This window comes from Mercenaria mercenaria, chromosome 1 (genome assembly GCF_021730395.1).
Source record: "Mercenaria mercenaria strain notata chromosome 1, MADL_Memer_1, whole genome shotgun sequence".
In the NCBI taxonomy this organism is placed as follows: domain Eukaryota; kingdom Metazoa; phylum Mollusca; class Bivalvia; order Venerida; family Veneridae; genus Mercenaria; species Mercenaria mercenaria.
Window position 1 is genome coordinate 70,690,235 of NC_069361.1, and position 21,114 is coordinate 70,711,348.

The following is a 21,114-nucleotide window of genomic DNA, read 5'->3' on the forward strand; positions in this document are numbered from 1 at the left end:
GAAATGTTTTTAATGATTACACTTTTGTGAGTCCTAGCGTTATCTTGTATCAGTTGGATACCACAAAAAACAAGTTCTTGGACGCATTTTGTGTAGTTTCGTGTAACAGTTTTCAGTACTTTCATTACTTTGCCTTTATGATGACATCCGCGGCTAAGACCGCTGACTTCAAATCACTTGCCCCTCATCGATGTGGTTTCGAGCCTCGCCATCCAGTTGGCGTACGGAAGGTCGTGATTCTACTCAAGCACCCGCTTGTGATGAAATAATGCAAGGAGTGGCAACTGATGTCTTCCTCCACCATGAGAGCTGGAAAGTCGCCATATGACTATGATTGTGTTGTGCGACGTTAAACCCAACAAAATAGATAAATAAATAAATTGCATGAATGAAACTTTCCAATGACTGACTTCCCTGGAGGAAGAGGAGTTTGTACAACAGCACACCTTGAGTTATTGATGATGGAATGAAAAACCTTAAGACACTTTTATTTGCTTTTTGCAATTACTGGTCTACGGTTACCTTTACCATCAGTTGCTGTTGTTAACACGGCACAGAGACTCATAAAAGTATATCCAGGTATCATCTCCTGTTAGGAGCTGTGACATTGTGGGATCATCTAAATTTGAGAACGTTTTCAGCGTTTGTTTAGTACATTTGAACCTATTGACCTTTTGTTCCTCGATTAAAATGTGAGATACCCATCAGGCATAAACCATTTTTTAAACCAAGTGCTTTTTGAGAATCTGATTCGTTCTCCCCGTTGACATGCGAAGAAAAGACGCTGTCTCGGACACCGTGTCCGTTGCGTCTTCATCAAATAGACGTCTCACAGCAGCTATTTTCTATGACGTCACTGTTGATTTGGGCCTGCCAGGACGAGTCCTGTCTTTCATGATTGCCTGGCCATTTTTAAGTTTTAGTACCAACCTGTAAACAGTTCTTTTTTCTGATATTGCAGACTTCCAATATGTAGTACGCATTTCACTGAGTTTCTGCCTTGCATGTTTTTCTTAGAAAATGTTTTTTAATACTTTACGCTTTTATTTCAGATTTTTGTTCCTTTTTATAGCTACGTGTATAAGGCTACAACTGAAACAAAACTAAATAGCTTGGCAACGGTAAATTAACATAGCAATCATTAAAAAATATTGCAGGGTTATAGAGGAGTCATTCATGTATCATCCATGCAAAACACGAATTTGTTGGATGTAAAACTTCTACGGTAGCGCGCGATTGTCATTATTTTTTGAATTGTCTTTTTAATGTTTTGACCAAATATTTTTTAATCTAATCATGGTATTCTTTCAGGTATTTTTTTCTACTGGCCTTCTATTTTTTTTATATAAATCTATAAATTGTTTAGTGATTTCTTTTCTTGAATACGCTATTTTGTGTGTTTATGTATAATTATATCAAGTTCGTTTTCTTCGTCTCTGGTTTTAATCACTTATAAATTGGAACTGACCACAACCTTGACGGGGAAAAGGAAAAGAAAAGTAGGATCTGTTTTACTCTTCTTATCTACTTATTTCGGTGATAAATTACATAAATTTGGGTTGTATTATAACATTGATCCTTGAACTTAAATTGTGTGCATGTACTTAAAAGAATGAAATTAACCCATATACACATTTATATATGGCTTTCATTTAAATATAAAACTTCTTACTACTAAATATTGACAAACAGTTTTCACAGTGGCAGTAAAATAAATACCTCCTTATCAGAATGAATTAAAACAACTTGTATTGGCAAAAATGAGTTTTCCTTGTGGTTTAAAAGTAAGAATATGTGTTAAAATGTTTCAGCAACTGCATGGTATTCCTTGTTCTCTTGAAGCTCTTGCTATGCACCTTAAAAAAGATTACGATATACAGAAAGAAATACGGAAGCTCATTTCTGATGCTCGAACTCTCTGTAAAACGTTTGTCGACATCATGGCAACTAATAGAACCGAAGTACTCAATAAAAAACATGCACTCATGGTAGTAACACACCCAAGTGAAGTAGATGTTCAGAATCTAAAAATGGCTCTGAAAGCAATGCAAGATGCAATTAAGACAGTAAGAGATGGTATGTTTGTTTTTCAAGCAAGCGTTCACAAAAGAATTGAAGAATGTAGAGCACGTATTCGGCAGCATAATAACACAATTGAGATTGAAAAAATAAAAGTAACTCGCCTGAGAATCGAGATGAGAGATTTGGAGCGACAAATATCTGACTGCGAAAAAGAAGCAAAGATACAAGAGGAATCAGCGGAAAGGTGCGAAGAAAATGCAAGAACACTAAGTAGAGAAGCAGATAAGCTTAAGGCGGCTGGGATATTAAGTAGTGGCATAACGGCTGGAGTTGGAGTTTTGTTTGCACCATTTACAGGTAATTATTGTCTAAAAATTTCTTTTGACCTGCCAGTAAGTTAATGCATTATGTGTCAATCTGTTGTCATCCTTTATTTACATATGGACAAAATATTTTATTTTCTTTACATGGTCTGTGATATAGCCATAAAACATAACGTAATCTAAAACTTTAACTTGGGTTAGCAATTTACAACATAGTTTGAGACATTAAGAGGAAATAAAGAAACTTGTTTCATTGAAATGTAAAAGATTCAGGATGGCCTGACATTTCTTTCCATAAAAACCTTTTCAAATTGTCATACACAACTTTACAAGAAGTTGATAGGTGAAAAATATAAGGCCCTTCCAAAGTTATTGTATTTTTATTTTAATGAATTGAGAGGTTTTATAAAAAAGGTAGAATAAATTCTACATTACAACAATAATCTAATTTATAATCATAACTATGGAAGCACAACAAAGTAATATTTCTCTGTCCTTTGTCTTGAAGGTTGTTTAAAGTTAACTGAAACTATTTTTTCTTCAAATATTATGAACACAGGAGGACTAAGCCTTGCTGTCGCCGGTGGTGCTGTTGTTGGTAGTATGAGCGTTATTCTGTATAAAGTTTCACAATGGAATGAGATGGCAGGAAAACATCGACAAAGAGCAAACGAAATACGTTCTGATGTTGCACGACATAGACAAACAAAAGCCAGTTTAGAAAGGGACACAGGCGAAAAAGAAATGGAAATAAACTCCCTGGAGAAAAAAAATGGTACTGATAAAGTATGAAATACATAAAAGTTGCACATTGAGCTTGACGGGTAATATATACAATGTACTCAAATTTATGTTAGCTTTCTAGATTAATTTACAGAAAGTGATCTAAATTTCAGTTGTTTTGGAATGCAATTACCATTTCCTGTCATATATTTTTGATATAATTTTGTTATATAAAAGAAAGTACCATAAATTTCCCCTGTTCTGAAATAAGTTTTAAACATGTATTTCAGACAAACTTTCTATGACGTGTGGAAAACTAAACGACATAGAGAAGCAACTGTTAACTGCCATATCTGTTATCAATCAAGTAACAAAACATGTACAGGTAAAGTGGCACACATTCAAGGAATAAGTACAATATTTCTCTATGTTGCGTTCTGACTCAAGAAATTAGTTTTAATTAATTGAAATAATTACTAAAAACATACCAAAGCTTTTATTCCACTGTACTTCAAACTGTTGGCAAAAACAATTTTATCTACTATGTATTACATTAATATCAGATTGGAATCAATGAGATTAGACACATTAATTCTACTCTTACTAAAGTCCATTGTTACAGATGATTTGGGAGGAAAAGAATTGACAGTAAATATGTTAAAACAGGTTCAGTCCCATAAAACTCCAATGCTTACTTGCTTACATTTTAGGACCTTGATACAACTCTTTATGCTACAGAACATCAAGGAGATTCCTTCAGAATTATACAAAATGCATCTAACAGGAAGCCGGAAAAACTTGAAGGTATTGCTCAAGAGTACTTGAAGGAATTAAAGGTAAATAAAATTCATGCCCGAATGTATATTAGTGACATGAGTGATGTATTAAACAAATAAAAACAAGAATACATTGTACTATACACTAAAATTCTAAGGTGGCCATCATTTTAACAAAAAATGCAGTTATTCATTATATTACTTGTTCTTTTGATTTATATATGGTTTATAACTTTAGCATACAAAGTATCAAGGCTATTGGTCTAACAATTGTAAAGAGCTTTGTGACTAAATAAAAACGTTAATCATGAAGAAGACGTACGTATTACAAAAATCAATAGGGAGGTTTGATTGTGATTATGTTATACAATTAAAGATGTTGAAGCAATAAAGCGAGTTTCGTGTATTTACCTCTGACAAACGTAGCAGAGTACCTGTAGTTCTACTTATACAGTAAATGATAGATCTACCTTCCAAGGCTAAGCATCTTAGACCAAGAGGTAGATATGTTGAAAGTGCTAATTTAACAAGAGAGTCATGATGTCGCTGAATCGCTCACCTGAGTAATATGAGCTACATGTTTAAAATGGCAAACTGATGTTAAAATATTAGAAAGTAAGTCATATTCATGGTCACTGAAAGTCAGTTTTAAGATCAGTGTGCAAAACTGTACATGTCATTCAAATTTCAAGGCTGTATCTTAAAAACAATAAAGTCGGTCAGAAGGTCAAGGTCATAGTCAAGTGACTCCTAATCACCTAATCACATTTTCCATACATAAGTCTATATTAAATTTGGGACCCCCAGGGCAGAGCCTCTTTTTAGCCGCGCATAATTTGATCCATTTTGGTAGAGGACCACAAGACAATGCAACATACCACATATCAAAAGCCTTGCTATTTCAGGCAAGAAGACTTTAAAGGTTTTTTTCCAATATAAGTCTATGTAAAATTTGAGACCTCCGGGGCAGAGCCTCTTTTAACCCCAAGGTTATAATTTAAACAATTTTGGTCGAGGACCTCAAGGCCATGCTAAATACAAATATCAAAGGCCTAGGTCTTGTGGTTTTAGACAAGAAGATTTTTAAAGTTTTCTCCTATATATATATGTCTCTGTAAAACTTGAGACCCCAGGGCCCAGGGACAATTTGAACAATCTTTATAGAGGACCATTAGATAATGTCACATGCCGAATATCAAGGCTCTACGCCTTGCGGTTTTAAGACAAGAAGATTTTTAAAGTTTTTCCTTTCGGTTGCCATGGCCACTATCAGTTTCTGTATTATACATTTGTGAATTGATCCCAAGATATAAAATTGCCTTTGTAAATAATCATGTGCACAGAGGACTATATTATTTCCAATAAAAGAGTAAAGAAATGTTTACAAAAACATTTTTTTATATTGCAGGAGAAATGGGAATGCGTCGAAAAAGATCTCGTAAAATCACAAGAACTTCGCTCATGACGGAGTGAATTCAGTGATCATAACAGTTCGGTTCCTTATAAGAAATGAGACTAGAATGATCCATATTCTATATGTTATTGTTGATATCATGAAAACTGTTGCAGTAAGTTTATGATAAGGATCACATTAGAAATAACGACGTTAAAGAACATTTTCCGTACGATCTTGTTGTGTTGTTATTTGACATACAAACAACATTTATATCGTACAAAATTTTGTTTCGACTATTTTCAAATCCATTTGACATCACTGGTAACTTTACTATAAAGTGCATCCGAGTTAGGCCTAAAGTGTAGGGTTTAGAATGGGAATGAATTAATATAATTATGGCCAATTCCAATGGACGGTTTTAAGACCTTTTCAAAGATAATTTGCACATTATATTGTAATTCATTTCATATTGTACTTTTGAAGCCATATTTCGCTATGCTTTTATTTTAGCTCCAGTATATCTATCCATTTAGATTTATTTCTATTGGGTATAATCTTACATTTTGTACAGGTAGAAGTCACCACAAATTTGCACTAAAATGTTTGAGCTAAATATAACCACTTTGTAATCATTCCGATAAACATTGTTTCAGTATCGGTTTATAAATGCTCTACTCTGAAGACGCAATTTATACCTTTTCAAAGAAGACAATAAGACTGACATCAATCGACTTTGGGGGTACTTTCAAAACACCTGTCCATAAAAAGAAGTATGTTTAACAGTGAATGATATATATATACCTTATAAATACTGAGATGTCAGCACAGATGGTTTAATAAAAAAAACATAGTCATCTAAATATGCAGTTTTATTGTGTTTTCTTTTAGAATGGTCAACATCTTTGTTGTTGTGAATTTAAGACCCGTTACAACACAGTGACCTACTTTTTCCCCACATGAACTTCATGAAAATTATTCTTAAAACACAGCTGTAATACAACTATACTACAAATAAGAGTGGGTAATTTAAGGCTACTCTAGAGTTATGATATTTTCAAAATTTTATCTGTAATTCTTTCACGCTTCTATTTCATCTAGTCAATCTTTTTGCAGTGTATGTTAAGTAAACCACAGCTAAATAAATTTCTTACAATCTCAGAAACACAGAGTGGTTTTAATTTTTTTCATCATGTTTAACGTCGCACCGACACAATTATAGGTCATATGGCGACTTTCAAGTTTGATGGTGGAGGAAGATACCAGGTACCCCTCCGTGCATCATTTCATCGCGAGCGGGCACCTGGGTAGAACCACCGACCCTCCGTTAGCCAGCTGGATGGCTTTCTCACAAAAGGCATGAAGAATTCAATGCCCAGGTGGAGGCTCGAACCCACATTGGTGAGGGGCAAGTGATTTGAAGTCAGCGACCTTAACCAAAGGAAAAGGAGGTCCTCTTTTAGTTATTTAGTACATCAAGTTCTGTGCGTACTTGTAAATTAATTCCATATTTAACGTGTAGAAAATGAACACCCATGGGTTATCTTATAAATGTCACATAAATTTGTAAGTGTAAATGCAATTAAGATACCGTATTTCTTTTTTATTCAATACAAACCATGTAGAATTACAATCTTGGAACATAATATCATATAATATTATATCATACCAGATTTATATAGCACCCTTTTCATGATAGAGACAACCACACTGGACGCTAAATTCATCAACTACCATTACACTTACAGAGATCTGACCAGAACCACTTAAAGTATAAAACCGATACATGCGAGACCCTCTAAATGGTTTTTATACAACACGATAGATAAAATTTTGTAATATTATTGGCTTGAAATGTGCAAATGTGAAAATACAGTTATTAATACATCTAATTCAAATATCATCTCTGTAATCACTGGAAACAAAACATCTTATTCTTTATAACATGCAATTATCCAAAGAAATGTGAATTATTTATTACAGGGCTTTAAAAAACGAAAAAGATGTATACAATCAGTCAGCCAAAATACTTATAAGCACTACAGCTTGGAAGTATTCAGACAGAATCCGCTTTCGGAGCTTGTCAGGAGTTAGCGTTTTAACCAAAGTATTAAACGCTCATTATGCCCTTGTTTAGTGGCTGCCACATTTTCCGTTATGAACATAAGATGCATTATTAACTAAATGTCTTTCCTATTTCTGATGATTACATTTTTGAAAGTTTGTCAAAGGTTTTGCTAAATATACTAGAATGTTTTATTGAATCTATTATTTATCTATTATCTAACTATAACAGTCCATGTGCAATATTAAAAGTAATTTCTAACCATGTAAGTACGCAGATCATCTATTTGGAAAGTTTTTAATCTGTTTTTAAGATAAAAATTCAAAACATTATAGTCCTGTAACCATAGTAACGATGCGGTAATTACACAACGTACACTGAATTCTTTTCAAATATAACAGATATTTTGGTACTGGGATATATACTTTAAGGAAATTGTTGAAGACCGACGGACGGACAACGTACATCCAACTATTCTTAAAGCTCACCATGACCATATTTATAGTCTTAAAATTACACGTGTGTTTTTTTAGAATATAAAATAATGTATTGACAAAAACCCCTCGGTGCGATTCATTTATATGCTAAAATGCGTAATATAGTATCGCTTTTCTTCTAATTGATTGCGAAAGAACGAAACGATTTAGTTATTGATAAGCGTTACAAAGAATTGATATTGAAATAAATAACATGAGTAATGAATAGGTACTTATTGGCACTTCTCCAGAGGAACTAGTCTTTAAAGTAATACTTAATGCACTGAAGTTAATGTGAATAATTTATACATTACGTGATACTTCTACAATTTTTATTCTACTATGGAGGGACAGTTAAGCACCCAAAAGGTATGCGTTGATATTAACTTTGTATGTTTTTGATTGAAGTTTAATGCTTAAAATGTCACTGTTAAAGCCTTGATTTACAACTTCGTTCGAAATTCTTTGTCACAAACACCCTGGTGCAGTAAAGCTTTAGGGCTAAATTCCGACGTCCAAGGTTCAATCCGCTATCTGACCGGAACTTTCTTCTAAGGTGAAATGCGCTTAAATCGAAGTTAAAGGGTTCCGTTTTGACATTTTGTTATAAATACAATGTTTCATATTCCCCATTTAATGCGTAGTTTACATTTTTGATATTTCTGTAGCTGTTTTCTCTGCAAGCCTTCAAAAACGACTATTGACGTCCATTTTTGATGAATCTAAATTTCACTTCCGTCAGACTGTTTTTTTTTTGTTTTTGTTTTTGTAAATCGTTCTCTTCAGTCCACAAGTATCGATTTGCTTATTACTCATCATATGTTTTTAAAGTGGTGTAAAACTTGTGGATGTCATTTTAACGTTGAAGTCAATGTTTACGTTAAAATGACGCCAGAGTGGCAAATATGATAAAATGTTTCCATTAACTTTGTCTCGTGAAAAAGCCAAACGATCGAATTTGACAAAAAAAAAAAAAAAAAAAAAAAAATAAAAAAATAAAATACTGAAATAGGAAAACCTTATTTTCTATCGAAAATCTGTAATAACATGTAACGTTACCCCCACCCTTAAATTATAAGATGAATCATGTATTTTCTCAGAGTTTCAGCGTAGACGTGAAACGAAGCATGGTTCGTGAGAAAGAGATATTTATAAAAAGTGATCTTTAGAACTGTATAAATCGCGACTTTAGTGCGAAATGATTTCAATGCAGAATGCAAAACATATGTCAGTGCGACAAATGTGCTTCACATACTGATCATGCCTTTTTTTAAATTCGATTTGAATATAGTTTTGCTATCATAAAGATTGTGTTTTTATCTTTTTCTTATTTAAAGTACCAGTAAACAAGTTTTCCGTTCTAGTACACAGGCAAAAAGAAGAAGAGTTATGCATAAACAGTCATATGGGAAAATTAGACCTATCAGTTTTTTTGCACGGGTGGAAATATCTTATACAGCACAAAGGAGTCCTGACTTTACTGTAAAGATTTTAATCACGCTAAAGCTGTGAGTAAATCAACTTTTCTCTAATCTCAATTAACTTCAACAAGACAAAAGTAGGAATAAGGTTATAATTGGCAACATATAATTACAAATATACAATTATTCGCGAAGTCATATTTCAACAATCGATATAATGTATGGTTCAAATGGTTCAAATCGATCTAGCATCCGGGCAAATTTGAACTGAATGGAGACTAAAAGTAAATTCAATCATGTTTTCAAGATAACTATTTCAATTTTGCGTAAAATACAGGCCTTGATAATTAATAAAATCCCTAAATTTGTCCGTGGTTTACTATTTTATCAGAAAATACATCATTAGAAGATTGGTTAAACCAAACAGATACAACCGAAAGTGTCGCTTTACAACAAGCAATCGGAGTGATTTACTTTGAAAAAAAAACACGCATGATATATTTTCAAAACTTAACATAACCTAATATGTAAAGTAGTAAACATAAGCCAAAATAACAACATTAATTTTATAATTAAATAAACTAATAGTCTAGAGAAAAGATTTCCATACGAAGCAAGCTATAAATGAAATACAAGCACAACAGACATCATGGGAGGGAGTTTGCTGCCAATCGTAAACATCGAGTGGTGAGAACACTACCAATTCACTCTTATATACGCCGAAATATTTCACGAAATTTACGTGACAAAGAACGCCTTAATATACTGGCATAAACTGCAGACCGAACTAGTACTGGGATAAACTACTAACAAAGGTAATTTCGCAACGCGAATAATTTTATTTAATTCTACTGAAAGACCCACCACGACCTAGTGACCTACTTATTTCTCCCACAAGAACTTCCTGAAAATAATTTTAAAATTCTGGTATAATACAGCTATATTACATGATGACAGGTCGACAATGTAGGTCCTCCCTTAATTTATATACTGAACAGCAAAAGAAACTATCCAGATGTATAACTGGTATATTTTGAAATAAAAAATAATTTTTTCAAATTTGAATTGTTTCTTCATACCAAAATTACACTTTTCTTAAAAATCAATCACCCGTGAAGTCAGTAGTCCTACAATAGCCGTTTGAAAGGCTATATCTTCTGCGCGTCAGTTGCATTGTTTATTTATTTATTTATTTATTTATTTGGGTTTTACGGCGCACCAACACAGTATAGGTTATATGGCGCCAAACAGGACTACAAATTTTGGTTCCACATCTCATTTACATCGAAATAAAAACATGAGGTATGGAATCAAAATATGCATACCTGCTGGAATCATAGAGTTACTGCAAAACCAAGTGTTAAGACCCTATTAGTCGCCTCTTACGATCATGCAAGGGTAAGGCAGTGGTTCCAATTCTTTTCATACACAGATCGTCACAGAACCACATGGGGCCAGATGCATTGTAACATCCCAATTCCAATTGGGCGCTCGCGCTAAATTTGATTCAGTCGTGCGGTGCGACCAACAATATCTTTTAAACTTTATGCTGTTTTTCGAGTTAGTCAATTAATAATATTTCCAATGACAATAAAATTTCAAAAAGAAAATTGTTAATTACAGGCGCACGTGAATTTCGTGCAAAACAGCTATTGTGGGACTACTGACTTCACGGTTGATTGATTTAAAAAAAAAATACACGTGAAGTTCTTTAAGTGTAGTGTGATATGAAAAACACAAGTGATTTATAAATTATTTTTTTTAATAAAAAATAACCCAGTTATAAAACTGGATAGTTTCTTTTTCTGTTCAGTATATGTTTTCACAACTTCATTTACAAATTTAAATAGGTCAACATAATATATTATTAGATAAGTGTAGGAGTATGTTTTACCAGAGGATTTACTCATATCTGTGATATTTGCTAGGCTTCTTATGTTAGGAAAAATCACTCTGGAGTGCTAAATCTCTTTGCAAAGGATAGTCTTTCTATCTAGCCAAGTTGCTAAATAGATCAATCTCTTTAGTTCTTTGTTCTTATTTCAGTGCAGAACTTAGATTTAATGGTAAGGATATAAACTGGAAGATTCGATAAAAATAGAATACCACGTGAAGAGAGATATTGTTTAATTTGCAATAGTGTTGATATAGAGATGAATGAAGTGTTTATTTTGATCATGGGACGTTAGAAAACCCAATGAATTACGCATTCCTCAGTTTTTATCTGGGGTAGGGATAGTGTAAGGTAATTCATTGCAACGGTAATAGTGTTGATTTTATCGCATTTTCATATATCAAATATAATCTTACCATTAAAATCTGAGTTCTGCACTGAAATAATTTCCCCCAAAGTAATAGCTTTAAGAGATATTTTTATCTAATTATACTAAAAACTAAAGAGATAATTTTATATAATTATACTAAGAAAAATCAAACAGACTGAGTACAGTTTATCTAAACGGGAACATGCTGGAAAAATACTCAGTTGTGCTATCTTGTGATATGGGGGTAGGGGTAGCGTTATGTAGTTTTACGAGAAAATGATTTCGATGGTCCCGTAATTTTGTTGTTTCTTTTTCACTCAACAGAAAAAAATGTTTTCATCTTTAAGTTAGTTTGTGTGTGTGCGTGTGTGTGTGTGTGTGTGGGGGGGGGGGGGGGGGGGGTATCAAAATCTATCGTTTTGGATTTACATGAGACAAGATTAAAGGATCCTTTTTATTCTAAACTCAACGACATATTTGTCGCTCATCAAAAATAATCGTCAATAGGCGTCCGTCAACAATTTCTAAACAAAATCTGGATGAGATGTAAAGTTTAGCACACCGATCTTAATACTGACTTTCAGTGACATAAATGTGACCTACTAGGGCTACTTTCTTAATATTTTAGCATATTTGACATTTTAAGCATGTATCTCATATAACCCTGGTGAGCGATCTAAGGTCATCACGACGCTCTTGTTGAAGGCTTTCAGAGAAAAATGTTTCAGAAATATCAAAAATGCAAAATACGCATTAAACGAGGAATATGCTAAATTGCATATATTTAAAAAGTATTTGGCATGTGATATCAGGGTTTGACTCTCTACCATAATTGTTCAAATCATTGCCCTAGGATAAAAAATGGCAACACCCCTGTGTGTGTGACATGTACTTACTACATGCTTATTTTTAAGAAAGTTTGAAAATCTTCCTCTCTGAATCAATAGCTAGAGCCTTGATATTTTGCGTGCGATATGAGGGTTTGGCTGTCTACCGTAATTGTTCAATGATTGCCCTAGGTTCAAAAAATGACCATGCTCATCTGTGTGACATGTATATTACATAGCCTAGTATAAAAGAAACTTTGAATATCTTCTTCTCTGAATCCATAATAGCTAAGGCCTTTATATTTATAAATATATACCTTACTCTGTACTTGTACCATTACGTTATACAAATGCACGTTAAGTCTTTTACACAGGTGAGCGCTTTAGGGTTAATGGCCCGCTTTTTTTTAAACTCGTGCCCAGTTATTCATAGACATTTTGTTTTCAAATATAAAATACTGTATGTGTAACGAGTGTAATATGATAATTAATAATAATCCAGAAAAAGCAATTCTTGTTTTTATTCGAGAAATGTACACACGATGGAAACTTTGTTAGTGTGATATTACATTTATGAGTCAAAATATAGCGAAACCTGCTGTACTACCCTTCTGTTCTATTTTTTACCATACATTTAAAACAAAAAATACAAACAAACATATACTTACACAATCTTACAAAAACATTGGTTCAAAATATTTGAAGAAAATTGTAGTTAGATTTAATAGAGAAGGAAGAAACTTTTTTTTTCGAAAGGTGACATAGTCACTCCTTTAAACAACGTTAAAAAACGATAGTAGGCTCGGTCTTTTTCTTTTTTTTTCATGTATATTTTCAACTTCTATCTATTTTCACCAAGAACACTGTACTAGCTTTTTCATTTGTTTTCTTTTTCTAATACAGTTTAACTTGATTGACTCTTCCAAAATGATTAATAAAATTGTGTAAAAATTCGAATTAAACTGTATTACCCAAAATGACAGAAATTTACAATTGAAAAAAACTAGAACCTATGCATTCAAAACTTAACTAAATTTATTATTTTCCACCCTCTGATTCTATTCAAATTAACCTTTGTTGTATAAGTTGCACGACAATAGAAGAAATGCTTAAGATTATCAAATTAATATTTCTGTTCGTTAGGGATCATATATTTAATGTGATATCGTTTTAGATTTCATCTTAATAGATCAATCTTCGACGGGTACTACCGTAATTATTGAATGCCTTGTTTAAGCTGTTATAAGATATTCTATTAGTTTTTTATATCTAGATAATAAAGTAGAATCATTAATTATCTTTATTTTGCGCAATTATAAGCTTAACTTCATGCTTGAGTATTTTCGTGAAGCCAATAAACCAATAAAGGTGCGATAAAAGATCTATAGTCATTGTTTGAACATAATTTAATATTCTTTAGATTTATCAAAGTGCATGATCAGAAAAAAATGATTTAATGACAATTTTCAGAAAACGAACTGTAGGACTCAAAAAATAACCTCAGTAAAATATTTGGATAAAAATAGAGACAACTCTACCAAAAGCTTTATTGTAGGCTTAGGTGCATAGGTACCTTTTATCTCCTGCAAAAAATGCACTTTTGGCCTCTGGGCTCGCAAAAGTGAACATGCATAATAACTACAGATATATTTGAACAAAGCTTCTTTTAAGTTGTGAGTGGCCGATCGCGATGATTTGAAAAAAAAAGTATGTATTGATCAAATCAAAAATATAGCGAAAAAAGTGACATTTTCTGAACTTGAGTTTTGTAAAAGGTTTATAAAAATAGAATTTTACAAGCTACCAATGGAAAGAGAACAATATTTGCTATCTATATAAAAATTAACACAGGTGGGCCGATTGCCTAGTGGTAACACGCTTGACTGTCAATCCGGAGGTCCGCGGTTCGAATCCTGGTCCAGGCACTGGAAATTTCTGAGATGCTCTAGAGTAATATGATAAAGCAGAAAATAATTGAGTTTGAATAATTAATAACACATTTCAACACCTCACTTAAAGGCCTGTACCGGTTCTTCCCAGGATAAACGGCTTCGCGTGTATCGATGCTATACAACGGGCACGTGTCTGATGCTACCAAGTCTTTTGTGAACTCTCTGGTTACATCAAAAGTAGACTACTGTAACTCGCTGCTGTATGGAATTTCTAAAGACACACTGCAAAAACTTCAATGTGTTAAAGCACAGTAACCCGCATCATAACCAAGACTCCACGATACAATCACATCACACCAGGACATCACACCACGAGTTGCATTGGTTTCCGGTTCAGCATCGAATTGAGTTCAAAATCTTGACACTTACATATAAAGTCATGCACAATGAATCTCCCAATATAGCCTCGTAGAGACTTAAGGTCGGCAAATGGCCAAGTGTCTTCGGTTGTTCCGAGGAGTCGAACAGTAAAGTACGGAATTCTGTTTTGGTCGGCAGTGAGATATCTTTGGCTGCAGCCAGTTCTTGATGACACCAAGTCAGTAGATTATTTTCAATTTTATTTCCAATGAATATCTTATAAAGTTTCAATCCAGTATCTGCATTCGTTTTTGGAGATGGGAAATCAATGCATGCAAAATTTACTTTAACCTGGATTTTTTGAATTTAAAAATGGGCATACTTTGGCCAAAATGCATTTCAAAGTTATAGAACTTGATGTTATCACCTAGTTTTATAACCCTTAAGACACATATGAAAATTCAATTCAATATCTACATTAGTTTTGAAGATGGGAACTTGCACGTAAAACTAAAACAAGGATTTTCCAAGGATAAAAGGACGCAGAATTTGACCAAAATGCATGTCCGAGCTATGGGACGTCACTTCAGGTACAAGAGGTGACTCAACAGTAATGGTACATTGTCATAATGGAAAAAATGCAAATGCGAACGAGGCAGTTTCAAAAGTTAAGCTTTCGCCACTGCAAAGAAAAAAAATTAAAAAAGATCACAAATCGTCTGATAAATATGTAAAAGCACATTGCTGTTGTTTGATAAGCCGATACAAGCTAAATGATGGTTAGCACATGAAACCCTCAGATAACACGTCACAGTAATAGCAGCTAATTAGCACTAAAAGAAATTAATGGGAAATTGTCTCACGTAAGACACAGATAGCCAGCTTTCACCAGTCCCAATGTTTAGAGCCAGGGGGCAATAAAATGTCAATGTAGAAACAACCTTCTGGAGTTACTTCCCTCTTAATGAAGAACATTTGATATATGTAAATAAGAACAAACATAGGGACTAGAGCCAGTCTATTTATGCATGAGAACCGCAACTCCTGTCGGTATTGATTTTTTTGCCTTGCGCGCCGTTGTAGTAGTTTCCCTTTACACTAAAATATCGATAAACATTTTATTATTTTGATTCAGGTGATATTCTCTTAAGAGGCTTTTACTTGCCGTCAAAATTTAATGTTCCTATGTCAACAATGTCAAGCGAAATTGCAAAAGGCCTTTAAAGTAATGAAAATATATTGCCGTCAGTATAAAATTATCATTCCGTTCATGATGGTTTTAGGGGAAAATATTTCATCTTTTAAATGATGTAAGATATCTTTTCTTTCCAAAAAATAAGTTTTTATATAAAACGTAATACTATATGTTAAGTGACGCTACAGGTTTTTTTGCTCTAACGTAATAGGAAAGTTTCAGGATTTATTATTTTTACATTTATATTTTACTCTCATTATTAGTGTTATTGATTTTCATAATAACAGAAAAGTAATTGCATTTTGTTGTCAGAATAGTTAAACATCTTTTGTGGTTATATACGTTACATTTTCATTAATGGAAGGTGATTTCTATATAACCGCGAGGAATAGACTGTCTCACAACTATATCTGCTGTACAATGTAGTTCAGTGCGGAATAATTTACCACTTCTGACGTCATATCGCTACAGACCCGAAAATTTGGCCCTTTAAGGCAGCCGTAGACTTGATAATAAACTTACGAGTACTCATTTCCAGTAAAAAAACAGTTCAACATACTTTAGATATATACCAATGACGCAGTAGTTTACTACGAATAACCATCGACTGCATGCTTTTACTTAACATTCTTTAACTTTACAGGGTGTTTGAATGCATTACTATATATCATCAAAGTGCAGTATCATATTGTTGATATACGAAAGGCCGGAGGTGACTTCATACTTCACACTTCATAGTTCACAGTTCACACTTCATACATAAGGCTATATATATATATACATGTATATTATAGAAACATCAGTTTTCAGTTCACACTTCATAGTTCACACTTCACAGTTCACACTTCAAAGTTCACACTTCATAGTTTACACTTCGCAGTTCTTACTTCACAGTTCACACTTCATAGTTCTCACTTCACAGTTCACACTTCATAGTTCACACTTCACAGTTCACACTTTACAATTCAAACTTTTCAATTCAAACTTCATAGTTCATACTTCTTAGTTCACACTTCATAGTTCATACTCCACACTCCACACTTCACACCGAACTTCATAGTTTCTGTGAAATATTAACTGTGAAGTATTAGCTGTGAAGTATAAAGTATGAAGTGTGAATTGTGTAGTCATTACAAGACAGGAGACATGCAAAAGTACTGCTTCTATCAGAGAAGTTCAGGTCTTTTCAAGACCATCCCATGAAAGCCAAGTTGGATGGCTACACCAAAAATCGACTCAAACGATATTATCATTATTAGTGACATGGCAATTGTCTTGATAATGGCGCTGACGTCAGAGAGGAAAAGTTACTCCCGTAAACAGAAATGACGTCATGACGTTTAATACAGGAAACAGCTCATAGTCCAGTTATCGTTTTATTATCTGATAATAACTTGTTCTTAATCTAGAACTATACTAGAAGCAGCAAAGTACAACTGTAAAGACATTTGATTTTTATACTGTTTCATTTACATTGTAAAACGTAAAATAAAAACTGGAATTCTTGAATCTTCTAGCCTATTCAAAAAGGCTGAACATTATGTTAGGAGGTGCTAGTACCAGTAAAAATGACAAACTTTTCTTACTATATGATAGATAAGGAAATATATACATGGGAGAGTGGTCCCTTTGAATGATAATGGCCATGGCAGAAGACAATAGCTCCCTTGCAATAATCGGGGCATCGCTCTCCCATCTATTGACATATACGTAAAATATTTAGAATTTGACCTAAGTATCTTTCAAAAGTCCAAGTCCATAAGTGCACTCAAAAGTCTATAATTGTTTACTTTGTCTTAATACCATCCATTAACAAACTAATAAGACGGTTTCTGTTTTGCAGTTAATGTACGTCATTTGATGTTTTGAAATTCATTCTTTTCCATACATTAATTAGTCAACAGGAAGCAGTAATATTTTCAATATTTGCAATGCAGTGAAAACTTTATTAAAGTGACGTAGCAAATTTGCATGGCTGTTATTGAATAACATCCTCCTATATGCCAAGAAAAGGATATAACTATCGCTTAAATACCAACAGACAGTGGTTGAACATAAACAAGACAATTCAAAGTACAACACGCTAACTCTGTATATTTTCATGGCCCAAATTTTAAAACAATAGGTTTAATAGTTAAACAATATTTTATCAACATTACAATAAGTAAACAAACGGTTTTGCTTTTTTATAAGAAAATTCATAGCTTTTGTTTCTTGCTTCGCAATGTGTGTTTTAGTTTTACGAAAGAACCATTTCTGTCAGTTCTGAAATATGTACAGATTTTATTAACTATCACAACAATAATCTTTGCCGTGTGGCGGCTGTAAAAAGTCTCCCCGTACTTGGACTCATTGTTGATATATTTTCTGGTCATTTTGGGATCATGGAGTCCATTCAAAACATATGTAATAGAGTTCCGCTTAAGCCAGTGCCAGGCGATGTGAGAGGTATTGTGTTTTCTATTACCTCTCATGAACAGACTCAGTCAAACCAAGTCTGCTATTATTTTGCTTGGTTGCATGCTATGCTTTCAAAGGATCTTCTTATAGATTTTATTTATTCCGTCCACCATTGAATAAAATAGTTTGATGAATTTAATTTAAGTTTCAACTTTTTACAATATATTTCTCATAAATTCTCTACTAATCATTTCCAATTTCTGTGAAAATAACTGTGTCGTCATCATAATATCATTTGATCATGAATTTTTTTAATGGTCTACCAAAGTAGCATCTAAATCGTGTTTGTTACAAGGTACATCTCCTGCTAGTTTATTATTCACTAAAAGCTCATGTAAATGATTTTTATAAGATCATAGTTTGCAATAGATTTCTGCAGATTATTCTTTTTTTAAATCAAATAGTTTTCCTGGGTAGCACAGCTAAGGAACAGGCTTTTAATATCAAGGATTCCAAAGCAACACATTTATTTTTATATACAGGGTTAATAACACATATCATCCGGTTTTCTCATATAACACCATGGTTTGATATCATATTGAAAAGTTAATCATACACATACGTGCTTCAAAACAGGTAAAGCACTTTTGATATGTTAGTAGTGCATCATTGACGCCTCATGCTTTAACGTTTTACAATTTCATTCCTTGTGATAACATAATTCAACACGCCATCGTCTAAATCATAAAAAGTCCGTGTTATAAACTGCATTCTCGGTAGAATTATCGTTTACTGCAGCATATACATGCACAGTCATACAAATCGGACAATTCAGCAAATACGGTTTTTGAGTAGTTTCAAATACATTTTTGGTTTAGATTAATTCAACATATAATGCATTTTAAATTCAGCTAAACGTTTCTTTAAAACTTTCGTATATCACACGTTATTGCTATTCTGTTTTCTTATATAATGTTTGTTTAAAAGCACAAGTGTAAATATTCGGTTCTATGAATGCCGCATTTGGCAGCTGTACAATTTGCATTAAGCTATGTTCGTCTACTGACATGTTTTCTATCTCATAAATACTTTTTACATTTCGAAAGCTTTTACTTGCATTTTCTTTATTTTCTGACACTGTGACAGTATTAAATATTTTAAGATAATTGGGTTAATCTAATTTACTTAGCTTTTGTCTATAACATTATTAACAGCAACATTCCTATTCCGCAGTACATAAACAACTCGTATACTTAACGGATAAAAATAACATGGAAAATGAAAATGACAAAGAAATTACTTATTTCGCTTTTCCGAGTAATTTTATGTTTTCGATCAAACGTAATATACTACTACTTTGGTTGGTTTTGTTCCACGCTTCCAAATGGTCTTCTGATAGATTTTATTATATAAATGATACCGCATGTACGAACAAAGATACGAAAACAATTATGAAAACAAACAATTTACATATTCGCATAACTTTATTTGAATATAAGGATGAAACGTTTTCAGAATTTGAGTTACTTCCTGCCATGTTGCACTCGATCTACATATTTATGTGCGGCTGGTAAGTAGGTATACTTGTAAACGTCAAAGAAACATTATGTACAACTCTCAGATTTTTAAGCATATAAATTGTTACACATGTACAGGTCTGTTGTGTAGATGTCCATTTCGCCCACGAAAACACGTGTAATGCATTATAACGATTACGCCTGCCATTGCTGCAATTGATGCAATTACTTGTATTGCCAAAGTTCCTAAAACAAATAATATATTATTAGCTAGCCTGTGATCAGAGTGATATAATGCACATAATATCAACATTTATTGTGCAACATTTGATTTTGATTCGGCTTTACCTGTCGATTCCTAACCTCTGCTTAAGCAGAAGATGTTTACTTATACAAATATGTTACATATCTTCGGGATTGATTTACTCTATCTTCTACGACTCTATGTAAAACAAATCTGTATCAATCATATGTTAAGGGATAAAAATGCTATTAAACATAACTAGTTGTTTCTGTAATAAGCGCTCTTTCCTGTTCTAACATCCGTACCATTTTATATATTATGCCATGCAATAGCATTTGCAATTGAAAGTTACAGGAACGTCACACTAGACAATAATCTAAGTAAACTTACTAAAAGTGTCTATTTTACGATACATACCCAAACTAACTATTTTTTTGTCAACTTCCCGGTGAGTATTTGAATTCTTGACACAAATGTTTCTTGTTATGTCGCAAATAGTATTGACCTCTACACAAGTTTGATTTAACAAACACATTTCGTCAGTCTCATCATCTGTGAAATTAATACATTTACAAGTGTTCATACGCAATATTCTTTCAAAGTAGTTGATATTTCAGGAAAGGGGATTAATGATCTTATCATTTCAGAAATTTAAATGCAAAAAACTCTAAACCAGTTATTCCACACAAAAATATATTTGCCCAAAATATCATGATAGAGATATCGTGTTACACTAACTTGATTTCCTTTTTTACTTTGCAAAAATTAAATTACACTACAATCACATTTTTGTACATAAATATCCATTACGTAATAATCAGTCGGCCTCAATGCCTCAGAATCAAACATTTCATTAAAAGAAAGTGACGAGGTAACAAACAAAATTGTTCTAATTTTGTGCCACAGTCGCCATTAACATTTACAGAACACCTTTTACTCACTGACAATAGAGAATAACGTACGAAACTTACACCTACCTCTTACACACTTGCCTTTATTTACACGGTGTTTCTCTGGACATCTTATACACGTGTTATTGGTTATAGAACAAACAGTACTTGACTCAGTACATGTATTATTATGTAAACACTTTCCTCCTGATGTTCCATCTGAAAGAGATACCCAGAAAGACAATGGTACAGTCATTGACACATTTCATATACTGTGAAGGGCATTTCGAATACTATCAACTCATTTTATCTCGTACTATAGCTTA

General features: G+C 33.0%; 2 protein-coding genes and 1 long non-coding RNA gene across 4 annotated transcripts in view; 2 read left to right on the plus strand and 1 right to left on the minus strand.

The window, feature by feature from the left end:
- Positions 1–1,296: 1,296 nt before the first annotated feature.
- On the plus strand, positions 1,297–6,364 carry LOC123565603 (uncharacterized). The gene is made up of 6 exons (XM_045359463.2): positions 1,297–1,311; positions 1,812–2,379; positions 2,905–3,120; positions 3,359–3,453; positions 3,779–3,904; positions 5,253–6,364. Exons 1-6 carry the CDS (start codon positions 1,297–1,299, stop codon positions 5,307–5,309), a joined length of 1,077 nt encoding a protein of 358 aa, XP_045215398.2. The 3' UTR covers positions 5,310–6,364.
- Positions 6,365–7,986: 1,622 nt separating this feature from the next.
- The window catches only part of LOC123534793 (uncharacterized), a 59,160-nt gene continuing 46,032 nt past the window's right edge, over positions 7,987–21,114 (plus strand). The window contains exon 1 of the long non-coding RNA XR_006683076.2: positions 7,987–8,147. This is a non-coding gene — a long non-coding RNA (uncharacterized LOC123534793). The remainder of the gene's footprint in view (positions 8,148–21,114) is intronic.
- LOC123565614 (proprotein convertase subtilisin/kexin type 6-like) overlaps positions 17,020–21,114 on the minus strand; it is a 152,617-nt gene continuing 148,522 nt past the window's right edge. Inside the window, exons 28-30 of one of the 2 annotated variants that reach the window (XM_053550423.1) lie at positions 20,876–21,007; positions 20,316–20,450; positions 17,020–19,900 (exon numbers count right to left, since the gene is read on the minus strand). In XM_053550423.1, the coding sequence (XP_053406398.1) occupies positions 19,779–19,900; positions 20,316–20,450; positions 20,876–21,007 (389 nt within the window). In that variant the 3' untranslated portion in view covers positions 17,020–19,778. The remainder of the gene's footprint in view (positions 19,901–20,315; positions 20,451–20,875; positions 21,008–21,114) is intronic. The other variant, XM_053550417.1, reaches the window with a different exon arrangement.